Raw genomic sequence first — 22,536 nt, forward strand, 5'->3', positions numbered from 1 at the left:
AGCAGCGAGTCTGCCCCCACTGCCACGACGGCATTGAAGATGCCCCCCACATGCTGCTCACCTGCCCCCTTTACGCCCCGCTGCGCCTCAACTTTCCTGACCTGTTTGCTGAGCCCCATCCTCCCCACCGCTTCCTCCGCCAGAAACCGTGCCGCCTCGCCGCCTTTGCTGCCGCCTGTCACCAGCGCTGGCTGACCGCCACCGTTGCGCTGCCTGCAGTCCCGCCCTGAACCCCCACTCTCATGTCCACCCCCTTTGCTCTTACCGCACCACACCTGCTCCACGACATGCAGTACTGCCTGCCCGCTCACACACTAAACGCTCGGTGACCTGTCAGTTGGCCTGTCCTGCCTGTTGTTCTACTGCTTCATCCCTCCTTGCTCGAACAACAAAGTCTGTGCTGCAAGCTTGTTCTTGCTGAAACCAGACTGTAAGCCCACACAAGCCCGGTGCGCAGCTGCGCCAGCGCCTCGCGGTCCTGCCGACGCCGTACTGCATCCAGGTAGGTCTCGCGCTGCCCAAACATGGCGGGCGCCAGGTTGAGGGCGCCCACCACGTTGTGCACATAGTGCTCCAGCCGGCTGGCGCCGCCCTTCGCCAGCGCCTCCTGGAGCTGCGCCAGCTGGCGGCGCTGCGCAGCTTCCCCCAGCTCGCCGAGGTCAACAGGTGCTGGCTGCTGCAGGTCCAATGCTTGGTTGCAGTGATGATCTCAATCTTGCTCCCTATTTTTCACCTGGTTAAGATAATTGGAATGCTGATCAATCCAGATCTGTGCAACACAAAGCCATCACAAGACGTTACGGCAATTTCCACACAATGACTGCATCATGCTGTGGCGGCCAGCAAAGGCCAGGTCACAACCATTCTTAGTCACCTGCAGGGGAAATCAGGGGAAACAAACATCCCGTGCCATATCTGCTGGCCCTGGGCCAAGAGCGCGTGCACGGCAGCAGTACGGCGGGGTACAGCGGCGGCGCCGGCAGTGGCGGCATACAGAAACGCCTCTGCGTGCCATGTTCATGTCATGAGTGGAGGTCGGGGCGCCGGTTGAATGATGAGATGAAAGTCAGGAGAGAGCTCGCCAGGCCGTTCTCCTCTCTAAAATTGGCAACTGCAACGATAGCTGTGGTGCGTGCGGGCTGGCGCTAGCACCGGCAGTGGTAGCAAGCAGCGGCGATATTAGAACGAGCGCTGGTAGAGGGGTCAAACAGCGGGCGGGAGGCGGCTGGCAGCGCTGGAGATGCTGCCCAGTGTGATCGTCCAACTGTGCGCTGCCCCCCTATATGTGCAGCTGCTTATTGTGGTGCTACTTGCAGTAGAGTTCGAATTCTCCAGTAAAGGCAGCTCCCGTCAGCTCTGCATCAGGTGGGCTCCGCGCTTTGCACCAGAGACATCCCCCTGCTGTCATGCAACACTGCCCACGCAGGCCCTCTACACGACGCATTTGCCTTGGGGGCGGCAGGATCCTGTCTCAGCACGTGCCAGCCCTTTGCCCTGCGCAGGATGGCATTGGGCGTGGCGCGAGCTGGGCGGCAGGCACTTGGCCCCGCTGCCCCGACCCAGCAGCCCCAGCCCCGCCAGCTCCATGTGCTGACCGTGGTGACAGACGCGGGCAGCGAGCACCTGCAGCGCCTGACGAGGGTTGCCGGCAGGTTTGGGCACCGGGTGGATGTGGCGGTGCCCTCCGGGCCCGTCTCCTACAACGCCGGCTTTGGCTTGAAGCTGGAAGCCACCCACCGCTACCTGGCCAGCCTCGCCGCCGCCGAGGACCTGGTACTGTTTGTGGACGGGTATGATGCGGTGGTGGCGGGGACGGCGGCGCAGATTGTGGGGCGGTACGAGGCGGCGGTGGGCGGGCGGCGCGCGGTGCTGTTCAATGCAGAGACCCACTGCTGGCCCTGCAACTTCACAGAGCTCAACAGCTACCCAGAGCCGCCGCCGGGCCTGGGCCCCACCTGGCCCTACCGCTACCTCAACTCAGGGCCTACCTGGGCCCCGCTGGCCTGCTGCGGGACCTCATCGCTGCCAACCTTGACTTCTCCGACCCCTCCTTTGTCAAGACGGACGACCAGCACTTCTTCCACACCCTCCTGTGGGGCAACCCCGCCGCCATCCAGCTGGACTACCGCTGCCAGCTGTTCACCGCCGCCTTCACGCGCGCCGACGACCTGGTGTGCACGCCGCGGGGCTGGCTCAACAACCAGACGCAGACCTACCCGCTGGTGGTGCACCACAACGGCCACCCCAAGCCCAAGCTGGAGCGCATGCTGGCCAGCCTGGAGCAGGCGGGCAGCGACATGCGCCTCGTGTGCCCCGCCGATGAGACTGTCGCTGCGGCTGCCGCTGACAAGCCGCCGTGACTGTGGGCCACATTGAGGCAGGTCTCACTCTCTGTAAGAAACGGGATTCTGACAAGCCCACCAGGGACAGCTCTGGGCAGCTGCCTGGGATGCGGAGGCCCAGATGGATGGTGTCCACTGTCTCTCACCAGCCTCCGTGCCTGCCCGCCTTCCTGCCAAGCCAGTCGGCTACCTGCCTACTCAGCAGCTCAGCTCAGGCCGGTCCTTGCCACGTCGCGGTAGCAGTTAAGGTTAGAAATAAGAAACAGGAGCCTTGTGCATGCCAATTAGAGCACCCGCGCACGCCTGCCCCACCCCCAGATACAAGAAAAACAACAACTACAATCACTACCGCCTAGGCTCCTTGAACGCAGCGATGAGCTGCCTGCTGCCCGCCAGCGCCGGGATGGTGTGGGAGTGAATGGCGCGGTGGGCACGGGCTGCATCCTGGATACGCCTGCGCATGGAGGGGACAAGCCCAGGAGGTGAAAGCATGGATCACTGCCGGCCGCAGCACACGCACCTGCACCAGTGAGAATGCCCAGGGCTGCACACACCTGAACTGGACGAAGCAGAAGAGCTCGCCGCCATCCTCGCCGCCACCCAGCATCAGTTCGGTCAGCTCGCCATACCTGCAAGCAGGGCAGAGGGCGGGGGTTTGCTGTTTCCACGAAGAGGAGCAGCCACACCAGCAGCGACAGGCCACCCCCACAGCCAGAAACACACACACACACGAGCGGAAGTCACCCAAGATGAACCCCTCCCTTCTCAAGATGAACCCCTCCACACACACCGGCTGAGCTCAGTACGAACATCCTCCTTTTTGGTATTACGAGGGAAGTAGCCGATGAAGACACGCGTGGTGGGCTCTTCCATCACATCGGCACGTCTGCAAGGCAGGCAGCGGCGCAGCCAAACCAGCGGGTGTGATGGGGCGCGGCCCTGGCTCCGAGAAGCAGCCGCCATGCCATGCGGCTTGAACATTTGGCAGGCGCATGCACCCCCGCCTCACTTCTTGGCGAGGTGGCGACGAATCTTATTTAGGTTTCGAAATTCCAGCTTCAGCGGCTCGCTGCCGCTGGCACTCAGGCCAGGAACCTGCACACACGCCAACATTCCATGCGATGTGAAAACGTGGAGTGCCGGATCGCAGGGCCGCATGCCGTGCTGGATGGCGCTATGGGCTGGCATCTGCTGTAGATGGCAGCACCCCGGCGGCAGCAGCAGCAGCAGGGGCGGCAGCAGCAGGCGGCAGCAGCAGCAGCATTTGGCGGCAGCGGCGCCGGGCTGGCAGTCTTGGGGCGCGCACCGAGGTGCCGTTGACCGCCTCCAGGCACCGCTCGCCGTCGTCGCCCTTGGCAAAAGTGAGGAAGCCGATACGCTGCTTGGGCACGACTGATGTGTCCACCAGGGGGCCAAACCTGCAGGCGAGGCGGGCAGCCATGGCGGCAGGTAGACAGGCAAGAACAGGCAGGTAGACAGGCAAGGACAGGCGGGGCAGCATCAACTCAGCCGTAATCGCCGCCTCCCAGCCATCAAGCTGGCCCGCAGGCCACCGAACAACCGCAGCGGCCTGCGGGGCGGGGCGGCGGCTTACTTGGAGAAGGAGGTGCGCAGGTCGTCTGCCGACAGCCCGGGCTTCAGGTTCTGGATGTAGATGCGGCAGCGCTCATCTCGCTCCCACTCGGGCGCCATGGGCGCACCCCCAGCCGCCGGCTGGGCCTTCCTGGCTGCCGGCTGCCCGCCGGCGGGGGGCGCCTTGGCAGGCGCCGCAGTCGCCACGCGTGCCCAGGCGGTGGTGGTGCCGGCAGCGGGGCCGGGGGCCGGGGCAGGCGATTGCCAGTCTGGCGGCGGCAGCCAATCGTCAGGGTTATAGTCGCCAAAGGCGGGAGGCTCGGGCAAAGCGGCGGGAGCAGGCGGAGGAGCAGCGGCCGGGCGCGGAGCACTGGCATCGACTGAAAACGGGGCGGGCATGGGCACAGCAGCGCCGCTGGCAAACGCGACCGCCGGGGCGGCTGAGGGCGCCGTCAGCGGCTGGGCCGCGGGAGCCTGCAGCAGGCCGGCAGCAGCATGAGCGCTGGGGCTACCATGCGCTTGGTGGCGAGCTGCTCCGAACTCCCCCACATTCAGCGGCGTGCATGTGGGGACATTGCTGGCCCTCGGCTGAGCCAGGAGCCTCCGCAGGCTCCCCACAACCAGACTTCCCTGCATCCCTGCTGCTGCCCCCAGCCAGCACAGCGTACCTGTGGCGGCGTGGTCTGCGCCTCGGCCAGCGCCGATAGCGCCCTGGTGGCGGCGCCCACATCTGTGGGCCTCACTTCCAGAAAGGTGCCGGCATACGGGTGGTCGTTGAACAATTCCACAGCACTGGCAGCGCTGGCGGGGGTGTCAAACCACAAGATTGCGGTGCAGGGGGCGCCGTTGGCGGCCGGAGAGATTGTGGCCGCCTGCATCACGGTGCCAGCGGTGGAAAAGAGGGCCAGCAGCTCGTTGCAGTTGGTGTGGGCATCGATGCCGTCCACCTGCGGGCGGAAACCAGGGCGGGGCACAAGGCAGGGTGCCCAGTAGCAGGCGGGGCACAGAATCGCAACACAGTGGGCGGTGGGCAGAGGGCAGCGCCGCCGCCGCCATGGCGGTCAACAACTGCTGCAGTGCTAGATGCCTGCTGACATTGTGGCGCCACTGTTTAGTTTTATCAGAGCAGTGGCGACGGGCAGGCAGCACCGGCTGTCCATTGCCAACGCCGAGCCCGAACGCAGTGTGCTACGACGCCAGATGATGGGCACAGGCACAGGGACTTGCAGGATCGCATGGCAGCAGCGGAAGCAGGAAGCCTTTGCAACCAAAAACCTGTGCTCACCAGGACGGCGCAGGACCCCATTGCCATTCAGTAGCGAGTCCACAAATTGATCGACGGTATTGCAGGCACAAGGAGACACCGAAGCCCTTCTTTGGCAGGTCAGTACTTTACGGGTTTGCTCTGCACGCCAGCAAGAGCCCGGATCAGTCGCTGCTCCGTCAAGCCAGAAGCATGTCCACCTCATGGGGTAGCGGCAGCTGAGAGCAAGATGGCATGGGCCCGCGACTACTTGACGCTGGGGCTGCTGATAGCCTTGTTCGTGACGGAGGCATCGCTCAACGTGTTGCCAGCTATCTCTCATGTGTAAGCCAGCTCGCACTGCCCCTCCGCCGCCACCACCGCCGCCGCCGCCGCCGCCTTGCCGACCCATTTGCGCTCTCTCAGCAGGTCTACTGTGCCCATCTCGGCTAAGTGCCCCCAGTGCCCAGAGGCTAGTGGCGGCACAGCCGAGGCGGATTCAAGAAGCAAGGGGCCTGCTGCAAGTGCCGCTGCGGAAACACAAGCAGGTGGAAAAGCAGCCGCCTGTTCGTGTTGCCACCAACCTACCGCTGATGAGCAGTGCGCACAGTCGGGAGGTTGCCATCTTCCGTCACCTCTGATGTTGCCTGCATGATGCAGGCATGGTGCCCGTACCACCCAAGCCAAGCAAAGACTCCTTCCTTCGGCTGGAGGTGTGTGGTTGCATGCGTGCGACATACCGTGCAGGTGGCCAAGAATAGCCATGGCTTGGAGCAGGCGGTGGCGCCTCCCGGCTGCTGCCTCTGCTTCTGCGGGGTGTCCCTCATCCGCCACCTCGGCTCCTGGCCTGCCCTGCCCTGCCTGCCTAGCCTGCGCGCATGCTGTGCCTGGCCTGCCCTGCCTTCAGGCCGACCCCAGCCTGGCGGGCAAGGAGCCTGACCTGGTGGCGGAGTTTGAGGCGGCGCCCTGGCTGCTGCCGCCGCGGTGCGATGCGCTGCCGTATGCGGGGGTGCGTGACCTGGACCGCCTGCTGCAGCTGCGGGCAGTGGCGGCGGGAGGGCACCCCAAGACCATCACCCTCATCCCGTACTCACTGCTGTTTGTCGACATGCTGCAAAACGCAAGTGAGCAGGCGCCGCCGGTCGCCCCTGCAGTGCCGCTCGCTGCCCCGGCTGCTGACGTGGGCTGCCTGGAGGCCAACTGGTGCCAGGCTAGAAAGGGATGTTTTTTCGATGTGTGTGACCGTGCTGCTGTCTTGTTCTGGCCTCACCCACCCACCCACCACATAACCACAGTCTACTCCATGGTCAAGTTTGGTCGGGTGCGCAACTACATTGTGCTGGCATGGTCCCCACGTGACCTCGACTCATGCGCCGACCTCAACCTGCCCTGCGCCGATGCCACCCGCTTCCTGCCCACCCCGCTGGACAACGGCCCAGATGCCGGGTACGCCCCACCTGCCTGCCTGCCTTCTGCTTCTGCGGTTGTCACCGCATCTGCTGCTGCTTGTGTGAGGCCCCTGCTTGTCACCTGCTTGGTCCATGCATTACTCCACATCAGCTGACGGGCGGTCTGGGAGCCGCCGCTGGCCGCGCCACCGCAGCCACTTTGGCACGCATGACTACCTGTCCATCGTCTGGCTGAAGCCGGCTGTGACGTTGTACACACTGCAGCAGGGCTACGTGACGTTTATGACGGGTGAGGGGAGCTGTGCAGATTTTGCTGCTTGGTTTGCATGCTGCGTAAAAATGAGCACGCCTGGTGGCGGGATGCCAGCTCAGCGCGCCGTGCCCTGCACTCGCCCCTCTGTCTTACGGTCCAGATGCCGACGTGTCGTACGCCAACAAACCCGTGCTGGAGAGCTTTCTGGAGCTGCTGGCGGTGTCCAAGGCAGATGCCGCTTTCCAGGCGGAGGGGCCTTGTGCGCTGGGCAGCTCGCCTTGCACGCCAGCAGGAGCAGCAGCAGCAAGAACGCTGGCGCATGTGGGCTGTTGCAAAGAATGGGGTTTGTGTCGTGACGTCGGTGTGGCTGCCAGCTGCCGACAGCATGATGGCCTCATGCCTGCGACCCCTGTGTGCAGTGAACACTGGGGTGTATGCGATCCTGGCCAACCCCGCTGGCATCGCTCTTGCCCAAAAGTGGGCCGATGGCACGCCTGCTGCGCTGAATGAGAGCCGGAACGACAACCAGGCACTCGCCCACCTCAATGGGCAGGTCTTCCGCCTGTGTTTCTCCACCGCGCAGTGCGCGAAAGCGAGGGCCGGCGTGAGTGCATCCATCCATGCGCAGCTGAGCTTGTGGCCTGCGTTGGAGCCTGCCAATACCAGCTGGCCGCCATCAATGCGCCCCTAATTCGATGGCTGATTCATACCACCTCGGCACCGCTGCAGATCGAGAACTCCAAGCAGACGATGGCGCTGATGCGCCTGTTCAACCCCGCCCACTTCCCCTACTCCCCAGACTACTATGCCTTCATAGACATGGACTACATCCCCCGGATAGACCCCTGCGACTGGACCGGTGCGCGATGCAGCGGCTTGGGGCATGTGTGGGTCGGGTGGTGGGGCGGGGCGCATGAATGGAGCCAACGCTGTGCATCAGTATGCGTTTGTGATTGGGTGCCTGATTGTGTGGCCGCTGCCCGCATGCTGCACTCACCTCGGCGTGCATGCGTGGCTTGTGGCGGGCTGGCTGGTGCTGCACATGCTGGCGTGTGCATGCATGTGCCCACCACCAGACACACGAGGTATCTGGCCCAAAACCAGCATACCCCACCCGTCCCTGCAGCGCTGTTTGTCCACATGGTGTCTGTCTTCAAGGAGAACAAGCGAGAGGGCCTGCGGCGCATGGGGTGGTGGTATCTGGACTCCGACACGGGCCGGCCGTGCGCGCCGCGCCAGGGTGGCGCCAACGCCGTGCCCATCTGCCAGCCGCGGCAGTGGCGCCTGCCAGACACCGAGCAGCGGCTGTACAACTGCGGCGGGCCGCTGGGGCCGTTGGGGCTGGTGCACCCGGGAGAGCGGGCAAAGCATGTGCCCCACCACCCTCCGTAAGCACAGCTTCAGCCCCTTTTGTTGCTTATGTTATGCAGCGGATTCTGTGGCCAGCACTTGATACTGCCTTACATCTGATTACATCCTGACATTGATTTACAATACATACATACATACATACATATTACCTACAGTGACGGATTGATTGGGTACGCTGTTGCCAAATCTCGCGTATTGCTTCACACTCGGCTCGCACCGGCCGCCCGCTTGCGGCCTAGGAAGGCGGCAGAGCACGGTCTGCCGCCTCTTGCCAGTCGATCTCGCTGGCTGCTGCCTCCCAGTCGGGCCCGGCCTTGTCCCCGCTGCCGCTCTCCGATTCAGAATCGTCGCCAGAGCTTGAAATGTTGAACTTGTCGCTGGACATGTTGAAAGGGTACGGGACATTTTCCGCCGCCGCCGCCGCCTCTGTCGCCGACTTGGTAACCGCCATGGTGACTAGCTTGCAGCGTGAGTCGCCGCTGTTCCACACACGGACCTGCGGTGAGAAGGATGAGAGAGCCTTTCAGCAGGCTCCCGTTCCTGTCAGCCCTGTCAGTCCTCAGGTGCAGCCCTGGTCTTGGGTCGGGATTGCTAGACGAGCGGCCCACCGCTTGCACCTTGCTGCGCTCCTTCAAGCCCATCGGATTGACAACCATCTCCAGCGGCTGCGAGGCAGTGGATGGTATCCGGTACCAGCCAAGCACAATCTACAGCACACAGAGGAGGGCACACATCTGTTCAGCGAGCCTGCTGGGCAGGATGGCCGTGCGCCCCGCGCCCCATCCACAGGCCGGTCTGCGCACCAAACTGCACCACACAGTACCTGGCGCACAGAGGCCGCCCGGGCCTGCAGCTGCAGGAAGCTCAGCTCCTCTCCCTCGCTGGCAAAGGAGGACACGTCCTGCACCACGAGGTCGCTCTCCTGGCCCAGAATCATGTAGGCAGGCAGGAAACGGGGGTTCACAGCAACCTGGAAGGACGGAAAGTGAATGAGACGTATGAAACATGGCTGCTGTCATGACAAAGACAAAGTGAAGGTGGAGAGTGCCATGCTGCTGCTACCATTCTTGGATAGCTTGAAGGTCAGCAAGCTGGGGAGTCTGTACACCAGACATTTGCCGCAATCCCATGAGCAGTATCCGTATGGGCTCAGCTGCACTTGGGCTGGCGAGCTTGCCTGGATCAGCGCCTTTGCGGCATAGCTGGCAGAGTTGATGGCAATGCCCAGCGGCAGGCGTGCATCATCCTCAAAACGCGTGACCCCCACATAGGTCAGCTTCTCACAGATGATGTTGATGTTGGGGTGGCCCGCCTCCTACACTAACAGCAGCAGCAGGCCCACAATTTTGGTCGAAGAAGGTGGATGTGAAGAGTTGCTCAATGCAGCCAGGGGCAGCCACCAGTGGAGCATCACGGTGCCGCCCGGCCCAACCATGCAGCCCCCACCCCTCTCACCTCCAGCAGCAGGCGGATGTTGAGCTGCACCATGAGCATGGCGGCATCCAGCGTGAGCATCTCCGCTTGGGACAGCAGTTACAGGCCCCTGTCAGGGTCTGGTGTGTCAAGTGCGCCCCAGTACGAGTCTGCGGGAGGTGGGGCATGGGCCAATGTGCAGCAGTCAGGCAGGCAGTAGCACACAACAGCCAGCCAGCCAGCAGCAACAGAGTGGCATGTACAAGCAGCCTGGCAGGATTCTCCCCACCCTGTGTCTCAGCCCTGACGCGTGGCCAGAGATGCACTCACCGCACACCACGATGGCGGCCTGGAACCTTCCCACATCGATCAGGCGCTTCATGTCGCTGCGGCTGCGTGGGTCGCCACACACATGCACCACCTCCAAGCTCTTGACCTGGTACTGCTCGCACCTTCCCTCTGCGCAGTCAAGCAGGACAGCATCCCTGAATGTCAACGGCACTGCATGCCTGCAGCCACACGAACACAAGCGAGCCAACAGCAGGCGGGCAAAGAGATGGTGCAGCAGCTGAATGCTGCTGCCACCCACTCAGGTACTCGGCGGTCCATTTGTGCTCGTTGAACAGCGTGACGCGGCTGCCTGCGGGCAGGCCCTGGTCTGAGTGGTCTAGCTCCGCCAGCAGCTCCCACATGAAGGTGTCGCCCATCCACCCGCAGATGAGCAGCTCGTCGGCGGCCAGCACGGTGTTGGAGTACTGCGGGGGCGGGGCAGGGCAGATGCGCAGAGCAGGGAGGGAGCGGACTTGGAAGGGATACAGGCCGGCGCAGTACACGCAGATGGAACTTTGGGGGCCGCCGCCGTGCAAACAGCGCGTCTCAACAGGCTATCCCTCCCCCACCTGGACAGGCAACACGTACAGCCCCTGCACGCTGCTCTGGTACGGCTCTATGGAGCCCTGAGGCCTGGGCCAGGAGGCCGCAGGGGAGGGCCAGGCGCTCGAGCTCATGCTCGTCAGGCTGGCGGGCCGGTCGCGGCGGAGGGGCGGCGCGGCCATCGTGCCCTGGGCTCGCGCGCTCATGGCCAGGCAGGATTCGTGGCCGCACACGTTGAGGCCCATGGGCTGCTCGTCCCGGCTGCGCATGATGTACCGGCAGGGGTCCCAGGCGGGACCAGGGTCCACCGGTGTGGCCTCGGGCAAGGCATGGTACGCTCCGGGCGCCCACCTGCGCAGGCGGCATTGGCAGGCAGCCGCCAGCTGTCAGCCCTCGTCTACACTATAAGAAGGTGAAGTTAAGTACTTGCTCAGGGGAGTTCCTGGATGGCCAGGGATAAAGCGGCAGCCGGCCGCAAGGGTGTGAGGGTTTGGGACGTGGCACAACAGCAGCCCACCTCTCCGGGCGCATCGTGATGATGTCATCGCCGGGCTGCACCCGCGTGCCTGGCGGCGGGTTGAGCTGGTAGGCGCTGGTTTCCTGGTTGGCCAGGCCCACGACCAGCGCATCTGCAGGGGGGCAGCGCGCCAGTCAGCTTGCACACAGCGGGCTAGGCCAGCGGCGTGCAGGCCCTGCCAGGAGACAGATGTCTTGCGGTGAGATTTTCAGGACTTTGCAACACGGCCCTTGACACAGTCCAAACTTGCAATGTGCACCTGGGAACCGGAAGTGCAGCTCCCCAAAGGTGAGCCCCTCCACCTCCGGGCAGTTGTCGATGGAGCCGTGGGCAGGGGAGAAGAAGTCGGTGAGGCAGCGGGAAAACACTGCTGCGATGGGATGGTGCAGCAGCCGCACATATCTGCAGGCAGGCAGGCATGGCGGCTTGTGTGTTTGGTGAGGCTGGCGGTGGGGAACGACGCGAACACCACGGCCCCAGGTTGCTGGGCGGGCAATGCCGCCCGAAATGGAGCAGGCGGCAGCCCTTGCCTGCGCGCATTGATCTTGTTTGTTGGCACAGGGATCACCCGCTGGCTGCACGAGTAGCGCACAAGCGGCAGGGCATCCTCCGTCTTGATCTGCAGCCCAGCCACGGCATGTCACCGGAGGAAGCCACTATGGTCCTGGCAGTAAAAGGTGGCAGCGGCGCAGCACACGCAGCCGCGTGAGCAGTGCGGCAGTCGCCAATGTCTTGCCTGCGCCACCACAATGGGGCCGCCGCCACCGGTGGGGTGCAGCTGCTGGAGAAGCTCGTCCAGCAGTACGCAGGTCCGCAGCACCTGGGCATCGGCAGCCTTGGACCGCTTGCTGCAGACCAACAAGAAAGAACAGCGCCATTCCAGGCAGACGCATCCGTGAGTTGAGTTGGCAGCATCTCGTGACCGCCATCCATCTGAGGTCTCGGTGTGAAGACGATGCAGCTGCACTGAGCGATCTGCATGACACTAGCGTGCAGGCGCTTGCCTGTTGTCGCCACACACGATGATGGAGCGGGCGTCGGAGGCCGCCACCATGCGCAGCGATGCAGGGTCCAGGGGGCTGCCCTGGCGGAACACAAACTGCAAGAGTGGAAACAAAGGCAAGCATGCATTGGCGGTCCACAGCTCCAGGCAGCTAAAAGGCATGTCAGAAAGCAGGCCCAATGGTTGCAGGTGGCAAACAGCGATCCGTCTCCTCACCCGCGTGCCAAAGCGATGTTCCTCTGGCACCACTTCCCGAAACAGCTGCTCCATCTCCAGCTTGCCGCGCTGCACGATGCAAGACTGGCTCACATCAGAGGCTGGAGAGGCAAAGCCAGCAGGCGCTGCATCCAGTGTGCCGGCTACATGTGAACAGTGCACAGATGTGAACACAGCACACCATCTCAGAGCAACTCCTCAAACAAGCAGCAACCCACCTGCTGCGTCAGCACCACCACCACGCCTCCCCCTGCCATGCGGTTGGCGGCGCACAGCTGCGTGAGGATGCGGGTCAGCTGCGCAATGTCGCGGGATGACTCGCACCACGCCAGCACCACAGTGTGCCCCCTCTCGTAGCACATGCTGCCGCGCTTCACATTGTTCTCCAACACCTCCAGCACCACCTGCAGGCAGAGGAGAGGCAGCAAGCAATCGGCACCTGGCATCAGGGTCCCGTCAACTGTTTGATGCCTGCAGATGGCCTGGTTTACACCCACACCTGCTCAATCAGGGCCAGCACCAGGGCAAAGGATGCCAGCCCAAACACGGCGGTGATGATGGCAAACAGCTGGCTGGGCCAGCCTGCATACCCCGTCGGCAGGTCCTGGCTGCAGGGCGCATGAACAATAGGGAGCTCGACCAGCGGTTCACAGCTCTCAACCCCATGATGCACAGCAACAGACCGGTGCGACTTTGCGCCGCCTCGCTCACCCCAGAACTACTGCCAGCACTTTGTACAGGTTGTACCAGGCAGTGACCAGCGGCCCCGCCCCCTCTGGAGGCGGCTCCATAGAATCATCCATGTTGCGGATGATGGTGCCCTGCGTTCCCAGCGCACGTGCGCTCAGCAGACCACGCAGAATGACGCTCCTGTTTCTGCCGAAAACAATAACGAGCAGCAGCCCCTGGGCGCACTCACCTCCACCCATGCTCCCGCCAGGAACACCAGCGTGTTGAGCACCATGAACAGCTGCAGGTCGGACCACGTGTCCTGCCGCCAGTTGAAGTATCTGTACTGAAGCTGGCCCAGAGCGTCCCCTACCGCTCTCTGCCACTCTGTCGGTGACGCCTTTGCATCTTCCTCCTCGTCGATGCTCTGCAGGTAGTTGTGCTCGTCGCCCGGCAGCCACTGGCTCTCAGGCTTCTCCCTGCCAGGCGTCAGCCGGTTCTCGTTGCCCCACCGTCCTCCGCCGCCCTTCAACGCCTGCGCAGGCGGTGGCCGAGCCGGCGCCCCACGCTGCACCCGACGGCTCAGCGGTTTGTGGAGCAGACATCGATGTGCAGCACCGGTGGCTAGCATCGGAGCCGCCTTCGGAGCTTGCCGACACAAGTCGGCCTATGTTCGGCGCTCAGCGTGCAGAGGCCGCAGACTGCATCGTTTCAAGGCGGAGTGAACGAATGTATGTAGTTCCGCGAGCAGCGCCTTGCAACACGCAAATGGCGGTGCCACGTCACGCCGAAGCGGGCGGAGGCGGTGAGTTGCAGGATTATCTATCAAGCTGGTCAGAGAAGCATAAGCCAAGGAAGTCACATATCCATTGTATTGAACACGTATAATAAACAAAGGGAATTCAGTGATGTTTCTTGTGGCTGTGGCCGTTGGGCTGCCGCCGCCCAGACAGCATGTGCCGCATCTCGGGGGGCAGACCTGCGCATGGTTGGAAGTTTGCAGCAGCGTCATACGTCTCCAGACACACTGGCATGGCCAACAAGCGTGCCGCACACATGACCATGCCAAGCCGTGGCAGCATCGGGCCCGCACCCTTTAGAATCACGTGGCTGCAACGCATGGTGGTCGCTGCCGCAAGTGATGCCATCAGCGTGACAGTAGCCGACAACGAACCAATCAGGGGAACGGTGATGCTGCAGCACAGGAGCGAGAAAGCTGGGTTTGCAGTACCGAGCAACCATGCAGCAAGAAGGCCTGCCCACTGGGCAGCAGCCAACCCCAAAAGCACCCGCCCACACACCTGTAACCAAACTGCATGCCGTTCCAGACATCCGCCATCGCCCGCAGCTTCTGCAGGCACAGCGCTTGCTGCTGCAGCTCCCGCAGGCCGCCCTCCAGCGGGAGCGCCAGGAACTCCTGCTGCACGCCTTCAAGCTGCTCGACCGACTTTGACAGCGCGTCTGTGAGGGCTGCACGATCGGGCAGGCGCAGGCGCAAGAGTGTGTGGATGGAACCCGGGGAGCATGTTGAGCAGTCGGTGTGCGGCTGGTCCCGATACCCTCGCTTGCCTTTCAGCCGCACGCAGATGCCCAAGTTGACCACATTCAGCATTAGAACAAGAACCGCAAGTGGCACATTGCGCGATGTGTAGGCCAGCACAGATGCCGCCAGATAGCCCAGCAGGGTGAGGTCACGGGGCGCATAAAAGGCCTGCTTCAGGGCTGCGGGCCAGCAGGGCGGCGTGGTGGATAGAGGGAGCAGGGCTCAGACTGGGATTACGCAGCTGGTCACAGGCACACTTGACCATCCCTGAACCGTAGCATGCATGCACCAGGATGCAATCTGCATGCCGATGCTCCCCAGCTCCCCCCAGCTCACCTCTCTTCTCCGCCCCGACTTGCTTGGTAAAGTGGAACTCTACCCCTAGGTCGGATGAGGAGACCTGGCCCACTATCGCCATCGACGCCGCCTGCTCATACAACAACCCCAGATCTGCATGCCACCCCACTAGGTCGGCATCCAGCGCCGTGTAGTTTCGCACCGCATCGCCCTGCAAAACACACGCAGCCACAGGTTGATGGGTCACAGCAGGGAACGGCCGGCAAGGGATGGCCCTCATCCATAGGAAGAGTGAGGGCTCACAGGTGCCGGGACCCGAAGCGTATGGCGCTCGGGAAAGCCGATCAGCAGGTTTGTGTAGCGATCAAACGCCTCCCACGTCTCGCCTATCCTGCACCATGGTAACAGAGCGACGTGGCGGCGATGGCGCGAGCGGCGGGAGAGGGGCGGCAAGTGCACACCACGGCCATGACCCACGCTGCATAAAATTCGGCTCCTACGTACCCAACGCATGAGAAGAGCGATAGCGGGGCACACACCGCTGCAACCACGGCCAACCAGAACAAGGGGCGGCTCATGGGGCCCGGTTCACGAGACCGGGATGGCAAGAATAAAGCAAAGAAGCCGCGCAGGAAGCGGCGCCCTGCCAGCAGTTTCTTGCTGCCGCCGCCTGCAGAGCGCCAGCGGGGCGCCTCCCACGAGGCGACGGCCGAAGGAACGGGCAGCGGCGGGGCAGCCAAATTGCCATCCAGAGCACAGAAAGACCATTACAATTGTGTGCCGGACCAGTCCTTGGTGCCAGTCCTTGACAGCCAACTTGCTAACTAATACCGGGCAACAGTGGGCGGCTAGCGGGTGTTGGGAAGAAGAGCAAGCGACATTGTTTTATAATTGCGAAAACAAGACTAACAGGACGAAACAATGACACAGGCAGAATCATTGGAATGAAATGAACTGCTATTAGAGCGACACATCAGGAACGGACAACATCAGACACGACGCAATGCCACGTGTGCGGCTGAAAATGAAAAAGGGAAATTAAACTCAAGCTAGCAACATTTGAACATCAAAACAAGCTAGTACAAAGTAGATGCTGCCTGCATTACTCATCGCAGCTGCTGAAAGATGCTGCCATGCTGCTGCTGCACGTGGCTGGGGGGCCATCCCAGTTTGCCGCTGCCGCTGCGGCTGCGCGCTTCGTCACTGCCAGGGTCACCAGCTTGCAGCGACAGTCGCCGGCGTTCCACACCCTGGTCTGCAGCAGGTGAATATAGCAGCAACTCAAAAACCAAGGTGTTGTTCTCCAGCACCAGCGTATCGTCAACCAGCACGTCGCAGCCACATCAGCAAGGTTCGCCAGAACAGCACGCACCCTGGTGCGCTCCTCCAGCCCCTGCGGGTTGATGACCAGCTCCAGCGGCTGGGAGGGCGTGGCTGGGATCCGGTAGTAACCAAGCAGCACCTGGCGCACAGAGGCCGCCCGTGCCTGCAGCTGCAGGAAGCTCAGCTCCTCGCCCTCGCCGGCAAACGAGGAGGCGTCCTGCACCGTGAGGTCGCTCTCCACCCCCAGCTGCATGTAGGCCTTGAGGAAGCGGGGATCGACAGCCACCTGCAGCGGCCAGGTGGAGCGGGCCCATGGAGTCTCGAGAGTGGGTGCCTCTTGGCCTCCCCGCGATGCTGAGTTCCTATGCGAGGGCCGCAGCCCGGCATGTTGGAGCCAGCAGTGGCAAGCGAGCAGAGAAGACAGGCTCACATGTGTCAGTGCCTTGGCGGCGTAGCTGGCAGAGTTGACGGCAACGCCCAGCGGCAGGCGTGTGTCGTCCTCGAAACGCGTCACCCCCACATAGGTCAGCTTTTCGCAGATGATGCTGATGTTGAGGTGGCCCGCCTCCTGCACCAACACGTGCAGCAGAAGCAGCATCACATTGAGTTGTCCAGTGGTGGGTCAAGGATTGCAGCATGCCAGGGCACCATGACAGAACTGCGGTGGATAGCCTCGGTGGCATACCTCCAGTAGCAGGCGGATGTTGAGCTGCACCATGAGCATGGCGGCATCCAGCGTGAGCATCTCCGCTTGGGACAGCAGGTGCAGGCCGCGATCTGTGTCGGGCCCGCCCTCCTGCCCGCCTTCTGCCCACAGCGAGTCTGCAGGAGGGATGGAGAAGCATGTGTCGAGCAAATTGTCTGTCTGGCAACATACGGCACAGCAGCTTGCCCTGCGGTGGTGTGGCACTCGCGGCTCCAAAGTCGGAGGCTGGCCTGCCACAGCGTCCCGCTCACCGCACACCACGATGGCTGCCTTGAACTTGGAGATGTCTACCTGGCGCTGCATGGCACTGCGGCTGCGCGGGTCGCCGCACACGTGGCGCACATCCAGGTTGCGGATGTGGAACTGCCGGCACCGGTCGTCTGCAGGCAGCACGGGGCAGTGGCAAGGGGGCGTTTCTTGGGGCTGGAGTGCTTCGGTAGGTTGGGCCCGCGCACTATGGTGACGTCAAGAGGCCTGACACCCCACGGCGCTGCCACCCACCCAGATGCTGCCGCGTCCAGGGGTGGGAGTTGAACAGCGTGACGCGGCTGCCTGCGGGCAGGCCCTGGTCTGAGTGGTCCAGCTCCGCCAGCAGCTCCCACATGAAGGTGTCGCCCATCCACCCGCAGATGAGCAGCTCGTCGGCGGCCAGCAGGGTGTTGGTGTACTGCGGGGGCAGGGGGAAGGAAACGGCGAGATGGCAGCAGAGCTGGAAGGACCCCAGTAACAGCCCATGCACAGCTTCCACCTTGCGCAAAATTAGCGCAGGTGGAGGCTGCTGCTCGTCACACACATGCCCACCTGCATTGGAAGCACATACAGGCCCTGCCTGCTGCTCTGGAAGGCCTCCGACCAATTGCTGCCGCTGGCGGCAGCTGCCGTTGCGGCCGCCGTAAAGGATCCCAGGCTGTGTGCGGAGTCGGGCCGGCGGGGCACGGCGAGAGCAGCGCCGTGCGCTCGTGCACTGATGGCCAGGCAGGACTCAGAGGTGGAGCAGGCATGTGAGCCCAGCGGCTGCTCGTCGTGGCTGTGCATGACATAGTTGCTGGGGTCCCAATCGCCGGGGTCAACCTGCAACGTCTCTGGCAGGGCGCGGTACTCGCCATTCCTGCACGCAACACAAAACAGCGATACCGCCTCAAGTATGCTCCGCATAGAGAGGCATCAAGTACTTCATGCAGGGCTGGTAAGGGCAGCTCGCAAAGGCCGTGCTCGCCTGTTTGACCGCAGCGTGATGACATTGTCGCCCGGCCGCACCGGCCTGTCAGGCGGCGGGTTCAGCTGGGTGTGGTGTGTCAGCTGGTTGTGCAGGCCAACCACGAGCGCATCTGCATGTCGAGAGGGGCAGGCAGGCATGTGTGACATGCTAGCATGGGCTCTCCACGTGGCGCTTGGGCACACCTGGGAACCGGAAGTGCAGGTCCGCAAAGGTGAGCCCCTCCACCTCGGGGCACTCATCAATGACTGCGGTTCATTCATTCATTCAGCACACAGACCGGCCGCCTCTTGCTCGAGGGCGGCCCACTTTGGCCTGGGCAGCCCGGGCCGCCCTCCCCCCCGGGCGCATGTTCGGTGTTGGAGGGGTGCGCCCAGCGATAGGGGGCCCCTGAAGGCATGCGCCGAGGCCGGGAAGCGTGGTTCGGCGCTGCTGCACGCTTGGCGACTTGAACAGAACCGCGTGCCGCCGAGCTGCGGCCGCAGTTTCCGGCCCACAGTCTACGGCCGCAGCCACGGGACTCGGCGGCACGGCGTTTGGGCCCAAGCTTGCTGCCGCCGCCGCCGTGCCCGGGGGGCAGCGCGGCGGCGGCGGCGGCACGCTGCGACGCCCCCGAGCCACCGAGCTGCGGCCGTAGCTTCCTGCCAGAAGCCCACGGCCACAGCCACGGGACTCGGCGGCACGGCGTTTCGGTCCACGGCTTGCTGCCGCCGCCGTCGCAGGGGTGCTGCCTGCGGCGGCGGCGGCACGGCGTTTGGGTCCACGGCTTGCTGCCGCTGCCGCCGCCGCAGGGGTGCTGCCTGCGGCGGCGGCGGTAGCGCACGTGGCAACCCCCCGCGCTTCCTTGCCTCCCATCCACCGGACCCCGTCCTGCGCTTCACTTTGTTTCGGGAGGGGCTGCTCACTGCTCATTGCTCATTGCTCATCGCACACTGCTCAACGCTCATTGCCCTATATCCCACCCAGCCGCAGGACTCTACTGCCGCCCGCGCCCCGCCCCATCTGGCCGCTTGCGCGCCCCATCCCCCCTCGATGGGGCCCGCCCACACCGGGGCCTCCCCCCTCCCGCCCACTGCTTTCTCAACGGCCCCGAGCCGGGGCTGCCCTCATTGCATACATAGTGCGCCTTTCCCTGCTTTTCTAGTGACCTAGCGTTCCGCACTGCCGTTTGGCCAGCCCATGCTCCCGTACCGTTGCGTTTCTCCCCAATGCGCCATGCCACTTTGCCAGTCATACACACGTTTCGATGCGTGCCCTGTCAGCTGCTTGCGTTGCATGTCGCCTTGCTCCACCCCTGTTTTATTGCTTTCTCTGCTTTCGCCCGGTTCCCGTCCCGTTTCGGCGGGGAGTCTATGTTGCAAGCTAGTTCTTGCTTTACCAGACTTTAAGCCCACACAAGCGTGCGCGTTGCTGTAGCTGTCCATCAGGCTCCTGGAAAACACTGCCGCGATTGGGTTGTGCAGCAGCCGCACATACCTGCATTGCAAGCAATGAAAGCAGCGAAGATCAGCAGGCGCATTTCCAACCGGGCGGGAGATGTACAGGCACACCTCGCAGCCCCTCACACCTGCGAGCATTCACCCTACTGGTTGGCACCGGGATCACCCGGCGGCTGCACGAGTAGTGCACCAAGGGCAGGGCATCATCTGTCTTGATCTGCGACCAGGGAGTGTGGCTGCCAAGCAAGAGTTAGGTCTTCATAAACACCCAGAGAACCCGCACACAACGTCGCCCATCCACCCACCAACAAGCCCACCCAACCACCAGGGGCTGCTTGTACACTGCTGACAGCCCAGTGAGAATGCTGCCCAGTGCTTGCCTGTGCCACCACTAAGGGCCCATTACTGTCAGCTGGCCCCTCGTGCTCTATGAGCTCATCCAGCAGCACGCAGGACCGCAGCACCTGGGCATCGGCATCCCTGGATGGGCGGCTGCACCGAGTCGTGCAACAAAAGGGGCGACGAATGATGTGCAAAACAGCGCTGGATGCAGCTGCTGAGCGTTGCCTGGCCTCTGAGCCTGCCATCTCACCTGTAGTCACCACACACAATGACCCGCTGTGCATCCAACGCCGCCACCATGCGCAGTGCAGCAGGGTCCAGGGGGCTGCCCTGGCGGAACACAAACTGCAAGAGTGGAAACAAAGGCAAGCATGCATTGGCGGTCCACAGCTCCAGGCAGCTAAAAGGCATGTCAGAAAGCAGGCCCAATGGTTGCAGGTGGCAAACAGCGATCCGTCTCCTCACCCGCGTGCCAAAGCGATGTTCCTCTGGCACCACTTCCCGAAACAGCTGCTCCATCTCCAGCTTGCCGCGCTGCACGATGCAAGACTGGCTCACATCAGAGGCTGGAGAGGCAAAGCCAGCAGGCGCTGCATCCAGTGTGCCGGCTACATGTGAACAGTGCACAGATGTGAACACAGCACACCATCTCAGAGCAACTCCTCAAACAAGCAGCAACCCACCTGCTGCGTCAGCACCACCACCACGCCTCCCCCTGCCATGCGGTTGGCGGCGCACAGCTGCGTGAGGATGCGGGTCAGCTGCGCAATGTCGCGGGATGACTCGCACCACGCCAGCACCACAGTGTGCCCCCTCTCGTAGCACATGCTGCCGCGCTTCACATTGTTCTCCAACACCTCCAGCACCACCTGCAGGCAGAGGAGCGGTAGCAAGCAATCGGCACCTGGCATCAGGTCCCGTCAACTGTTTGATGCCTGCAGATGGCCTGGTTTACACCCACACCTGCTCAATCAGGGCCAGCACCAGGGCAAAGGATGCCAGCCCAAACACGGCGGTGATGATGGCAAACAGCTGGCTGGGCCAGCCTGCATACCCCGTCGGCAGGTCCTGGCTGCAGGGCGCATGAACAATAGGGAGCTCGACCAGCGGTTCGCAGCTCTCAACCCCATGATGCACAGCAACAGACCGGTGCGACTTTGCGCCGCCTCGCTCACCCCAGCACAACTGCCAGCACTTTGTACAGGTTGTACCAGGCAGTGACCAGCGGCCCCGCCCCCTCTGGAGGCGGCTCCATAGAATCATCCATGTTGCGGATGATGGTGCCCTGCGTTCCCAGCACACGTGCGCTCAGCAGACCACGCAGAATGACGCTCCTGTTTCTGCCGAAAACAATAACGAGCAGCAGCCCTGGGCGCACTCACCTCCACCCATGCTCCCGCCAGGAACACCAGCGTGTTGAGCACCATGAACAGCTGCAGGTCGGACCACGTGTCCTGCCGCCAGTTGAAGTACAGGTACTGCAGGCGTCCCGCCTCCCGAGCCAGATCACGATGCCACTCGGGCATCGGCTGCGCCGGCCTGCTACCCTCCTCCAAGCTGTGCAGCGAGCTGCTCTCCACATCGGGATGCACTGCCTTGTTCTCAGAGAGGCGGTTCTGGTTGCCCCACCGCCCGCTTCTGGCGGTGCCATCATTGCCTCCGCCAGGCTGCCTGCTGCCGCCGGCGCCGCAGTCGACACGGCGGCGCAGGGGTGGAACCCGCGGCGGGCGTCCAAGGAACAATAAGAGATTCAGTCTAGGGGCCACAGTTGGCCCTCTTGTGCAGCGAAAGTGCTGCACAGAGCACAAAGTGGCTGGCATAACGTACGAGCCCCTTGCCCTCCCTTTGTTAGGCACTCACTTCCGCGTTGGGTGATGAGTATCGAGTTAGGACGCAGGTCTTTGGGTGTGCCATGCAGTCTGCAGGCGCGGCACCGTGCGATGCCACGCAGCAACACATGTCGAAACACCCGTGGGCAACCACCTCTTCTCACAAATCGCCAAGCGTGTGTCACGAACCCAAACCAGCTCTGCCCTGCGCATATCGGGCGATCGATCTGCATGTCCAAGACCTGCCGCCCAGTCGAGGGCCCTCCTCAGCTCACAGTAATCGCCCTGGAGCGTCTGGCGTGCTGCATAGGAGCGGTGCACACCCTGACCTGCAAGGGCTCGCCCCTTCCAGAGGAACTCGCTTGCTCTCTGTTTGCGGTGCGAGCTGGGCATGGTTGCCCGCTGATAGTGGTTGATACCATCTGCGCCGGGGAAGCTAGCGGTGCCAGTGGCCGCCGCCACCACCCCTGCCGTCACCGCCATTCCTGCTGCTTCGCCACAACGCAAAGACTGCCGCGCATGCGAACAGCGCGACTGTTGCAAAACCGCCCTCCCTCCATTATTGCTTTCCCAAATTGCAGCTGGTGTTGGACAAGGGCAAGCTGACGCCGAAGGTGCTGGACATGTTCGAGGCCCTGGAGCATGACACGCTCTTGCAGCAAATCAGCGAGTTGAACATCCACCGCTGGACTCCACCTCTGCTACCGACCTCGCGGAATGGTCCGCTCGGCTACTCGCGACCAGCCTGGGAATGAGCGGCAAAGGCACGTTGAATGCAAGAGCAGCGCAGCACAGCCCCCTGCAAAGGTTTTCCCTCACGCTTCCCTGCCACCGTCCTGTTTGCTAGTGTCTCTTGTCATTGCTTGTACTCCTGCTGTTTGCTGCTGTGTACCACCAACCATCAGATTTCTTTCTGAACCTGCTACCACGTAGATATCTCCATTTTTCTGACCCTACTCA

General features: G+C 63.0%; 6 protein-coding genes across 6 annotated transcripts; 2 read left to right on the forward strand and 4 right to left on the reverse strand.

Moving 5' to 3' along the window:
- Nucleotides 1–1,503: 1,503 nt before the first annotated feature.
- On the forward strand, nt 1,504–2,360 carry CHLNCDRAFT_133994 (hypothetical protein; the record flags this gene model as incomplete). The annotated part of the gene is made up of 2 exons (XM_005847584.1): nt 1,504–1,835; nt 1,982–2,360. 2 exons carry the CDS (start codon nt 1,504–1,506, stop codon nt 2,358–2,360), a joined length of 711 nt encoding a protein of 236 aa, XP_005847646.1.
- Nucleotides 2,361–2,687: 327 nt separating this feature from the next.
- CHLNCDRAFT_133995 (hypothetical protein) lies at nt 2,688–5,220 on the reverse strand (the record flags this gene model as incomplete). Its single annotated transcript, XM_005847743.1, has 8 exons — nt 2,688–2,796; nt 2,897–2,971; nt 3,133–3,228; nt 3,352–3,437; nt 3,649–3,760; nt 3,937–4,388; nt 4,583–4,861; nt 5,200–5,220. 8 exons carry the CDS (start codon nt 5,218–5,220, stop codon nt 2,688–2,690), a joined length of 1,230 nt encoding a protein of 409 aa, XP_005847805.1.
- Nucleotides 5,221–5,407: 187 nt separating this feature from the next.
- Nucleotides 5,408–8,211, forward strand: CHLNCDRAFT_133996 (hypothetical protein; the record flags this gene model as incomplete). Its single annotated transcript, XM_005847585.1, has 8 exons — nt 5,408–5,479; nt 6,065–6,281; nt 6,453–6,603; nt 6,761–6,855; nt 6,980–7,078; nt 7,239–7,372; nt 7,549–7,678; nt 7,946–8,211. The coding sequence occupies 8 exons, from the start codon at nt 5,408–5,410 to the stop codon at nt 8,209–8,211; spliced, it is 1,164 nt and encodes a 387-aa protein (XP_005847647.1).
- Nucleotides 8,212–8,425: 214 nt separating this feature from the next.
- Nucleotides 8,426–9,684, reverse strand: CHLNCDRAFT_133997 (hypothetical protein; the record flags this gene model as incomplete). The annotated part of the gene is made up of 5 exons (XM_005847744.1): nt 8,426–8,686; nt 8,799–8,897; nt 9,014–9,160; nt 9,350–9,505; nt 9,646–9,684. 5 exons carry the CDS (start codon nt 9,682–9,684, stop codon nt 8,426–8,428), a joined length of 702 nt encoding a protein of 233 aa, XP_005847806.1.
- Nucleotides 9,685–9,723: 39 nt separating this feature from the next.
- CHLNCDRAFT_133998 (hypothetical protein) lies at nt 9,724–15,299 on the reverse strand (the record flags this gene model as incomplete). The annotated part of the gene is made up of 19 exons (XM_005847745.1): nt 9,724–9,773; nt 9,934–10,062; nt 10,193–10,358; nt 10,503–10,827; nt 10,994–11,105; nt 11,253–11,395; nt 11,575–11,612; nt 11,739–11,841; nt 12,013–12,092; nt 12,213–12,281; nt 12,431–12,616; nt 12,712–12,820; nt 12,924–13,033; nt 13,132–13,416; nt 13,988–14,075; nt 14,183–14,603; nt 14,761–14,932; nt 15,025–15,112; nt 15,280–15,299. The coding sequence occupies 19 exons, from the start codon at nt 15,297–15,299 to the stop codon at nt 9,724–9,726; spliced, it is 2,694 nt and encodes an 897-aa protein (XP_005847807.1).
- A 524-nt stretch (nt 15,300–15,823) lies between these two features.
- Nucleotides 15,824–22,059, reverse strand: CHLNCDRAFT_133999 (hypothetical protein; the record flags this gene model as incomplete). Its single annotated transcript, XM_005847746.1, has 22 exons — nt 15,824–15,976; nt 16,094–16,330; nt 16,475–16,612; nt 16,730–16,866; nt 17,002–17,130; nt 17,252–17,417; nt 17,552–17,858; nt 17,976–18,078; nt 18,152–18,214; nt 18,640–18,766; nt 19,361–19,442; nt 19,534–19,622; nt 19,795–19,897; nt 19,998–20,092; nt 20,213–20,281; nt 20,431–20,616; nt 20,711–20,819; nt 20,923–21,032; nt 21,130–21,363; nt 21,608–21,666; nt 21,819–21,878; nt 21,996–22,059. The coding sequence occupies 22 exons, from the start codon at nt 22,057–22,059 to the stop codon at nt 15,824–15,826; spliced, it is 2,820 nt and encodes a 939-aa protein (XP_005847808.1).
- Between the last annotated feature and the right edge of the window lie 477 nt (nt 22,060–22,536).

This window comes from Chlorella variabilis (assembly GCF_000147415.1).
Source record: "Chlorella variabilis unplaced genomic scaffold CHLNCscaffold_10, whole genome shotgun sequence".
NCBI lineage: Eukaryota > Viridiplantae > Chlorophyta > Trebouxiophyceae > Chlorellales > Chlorellaceae > Chlorella > Chlorella variabilis.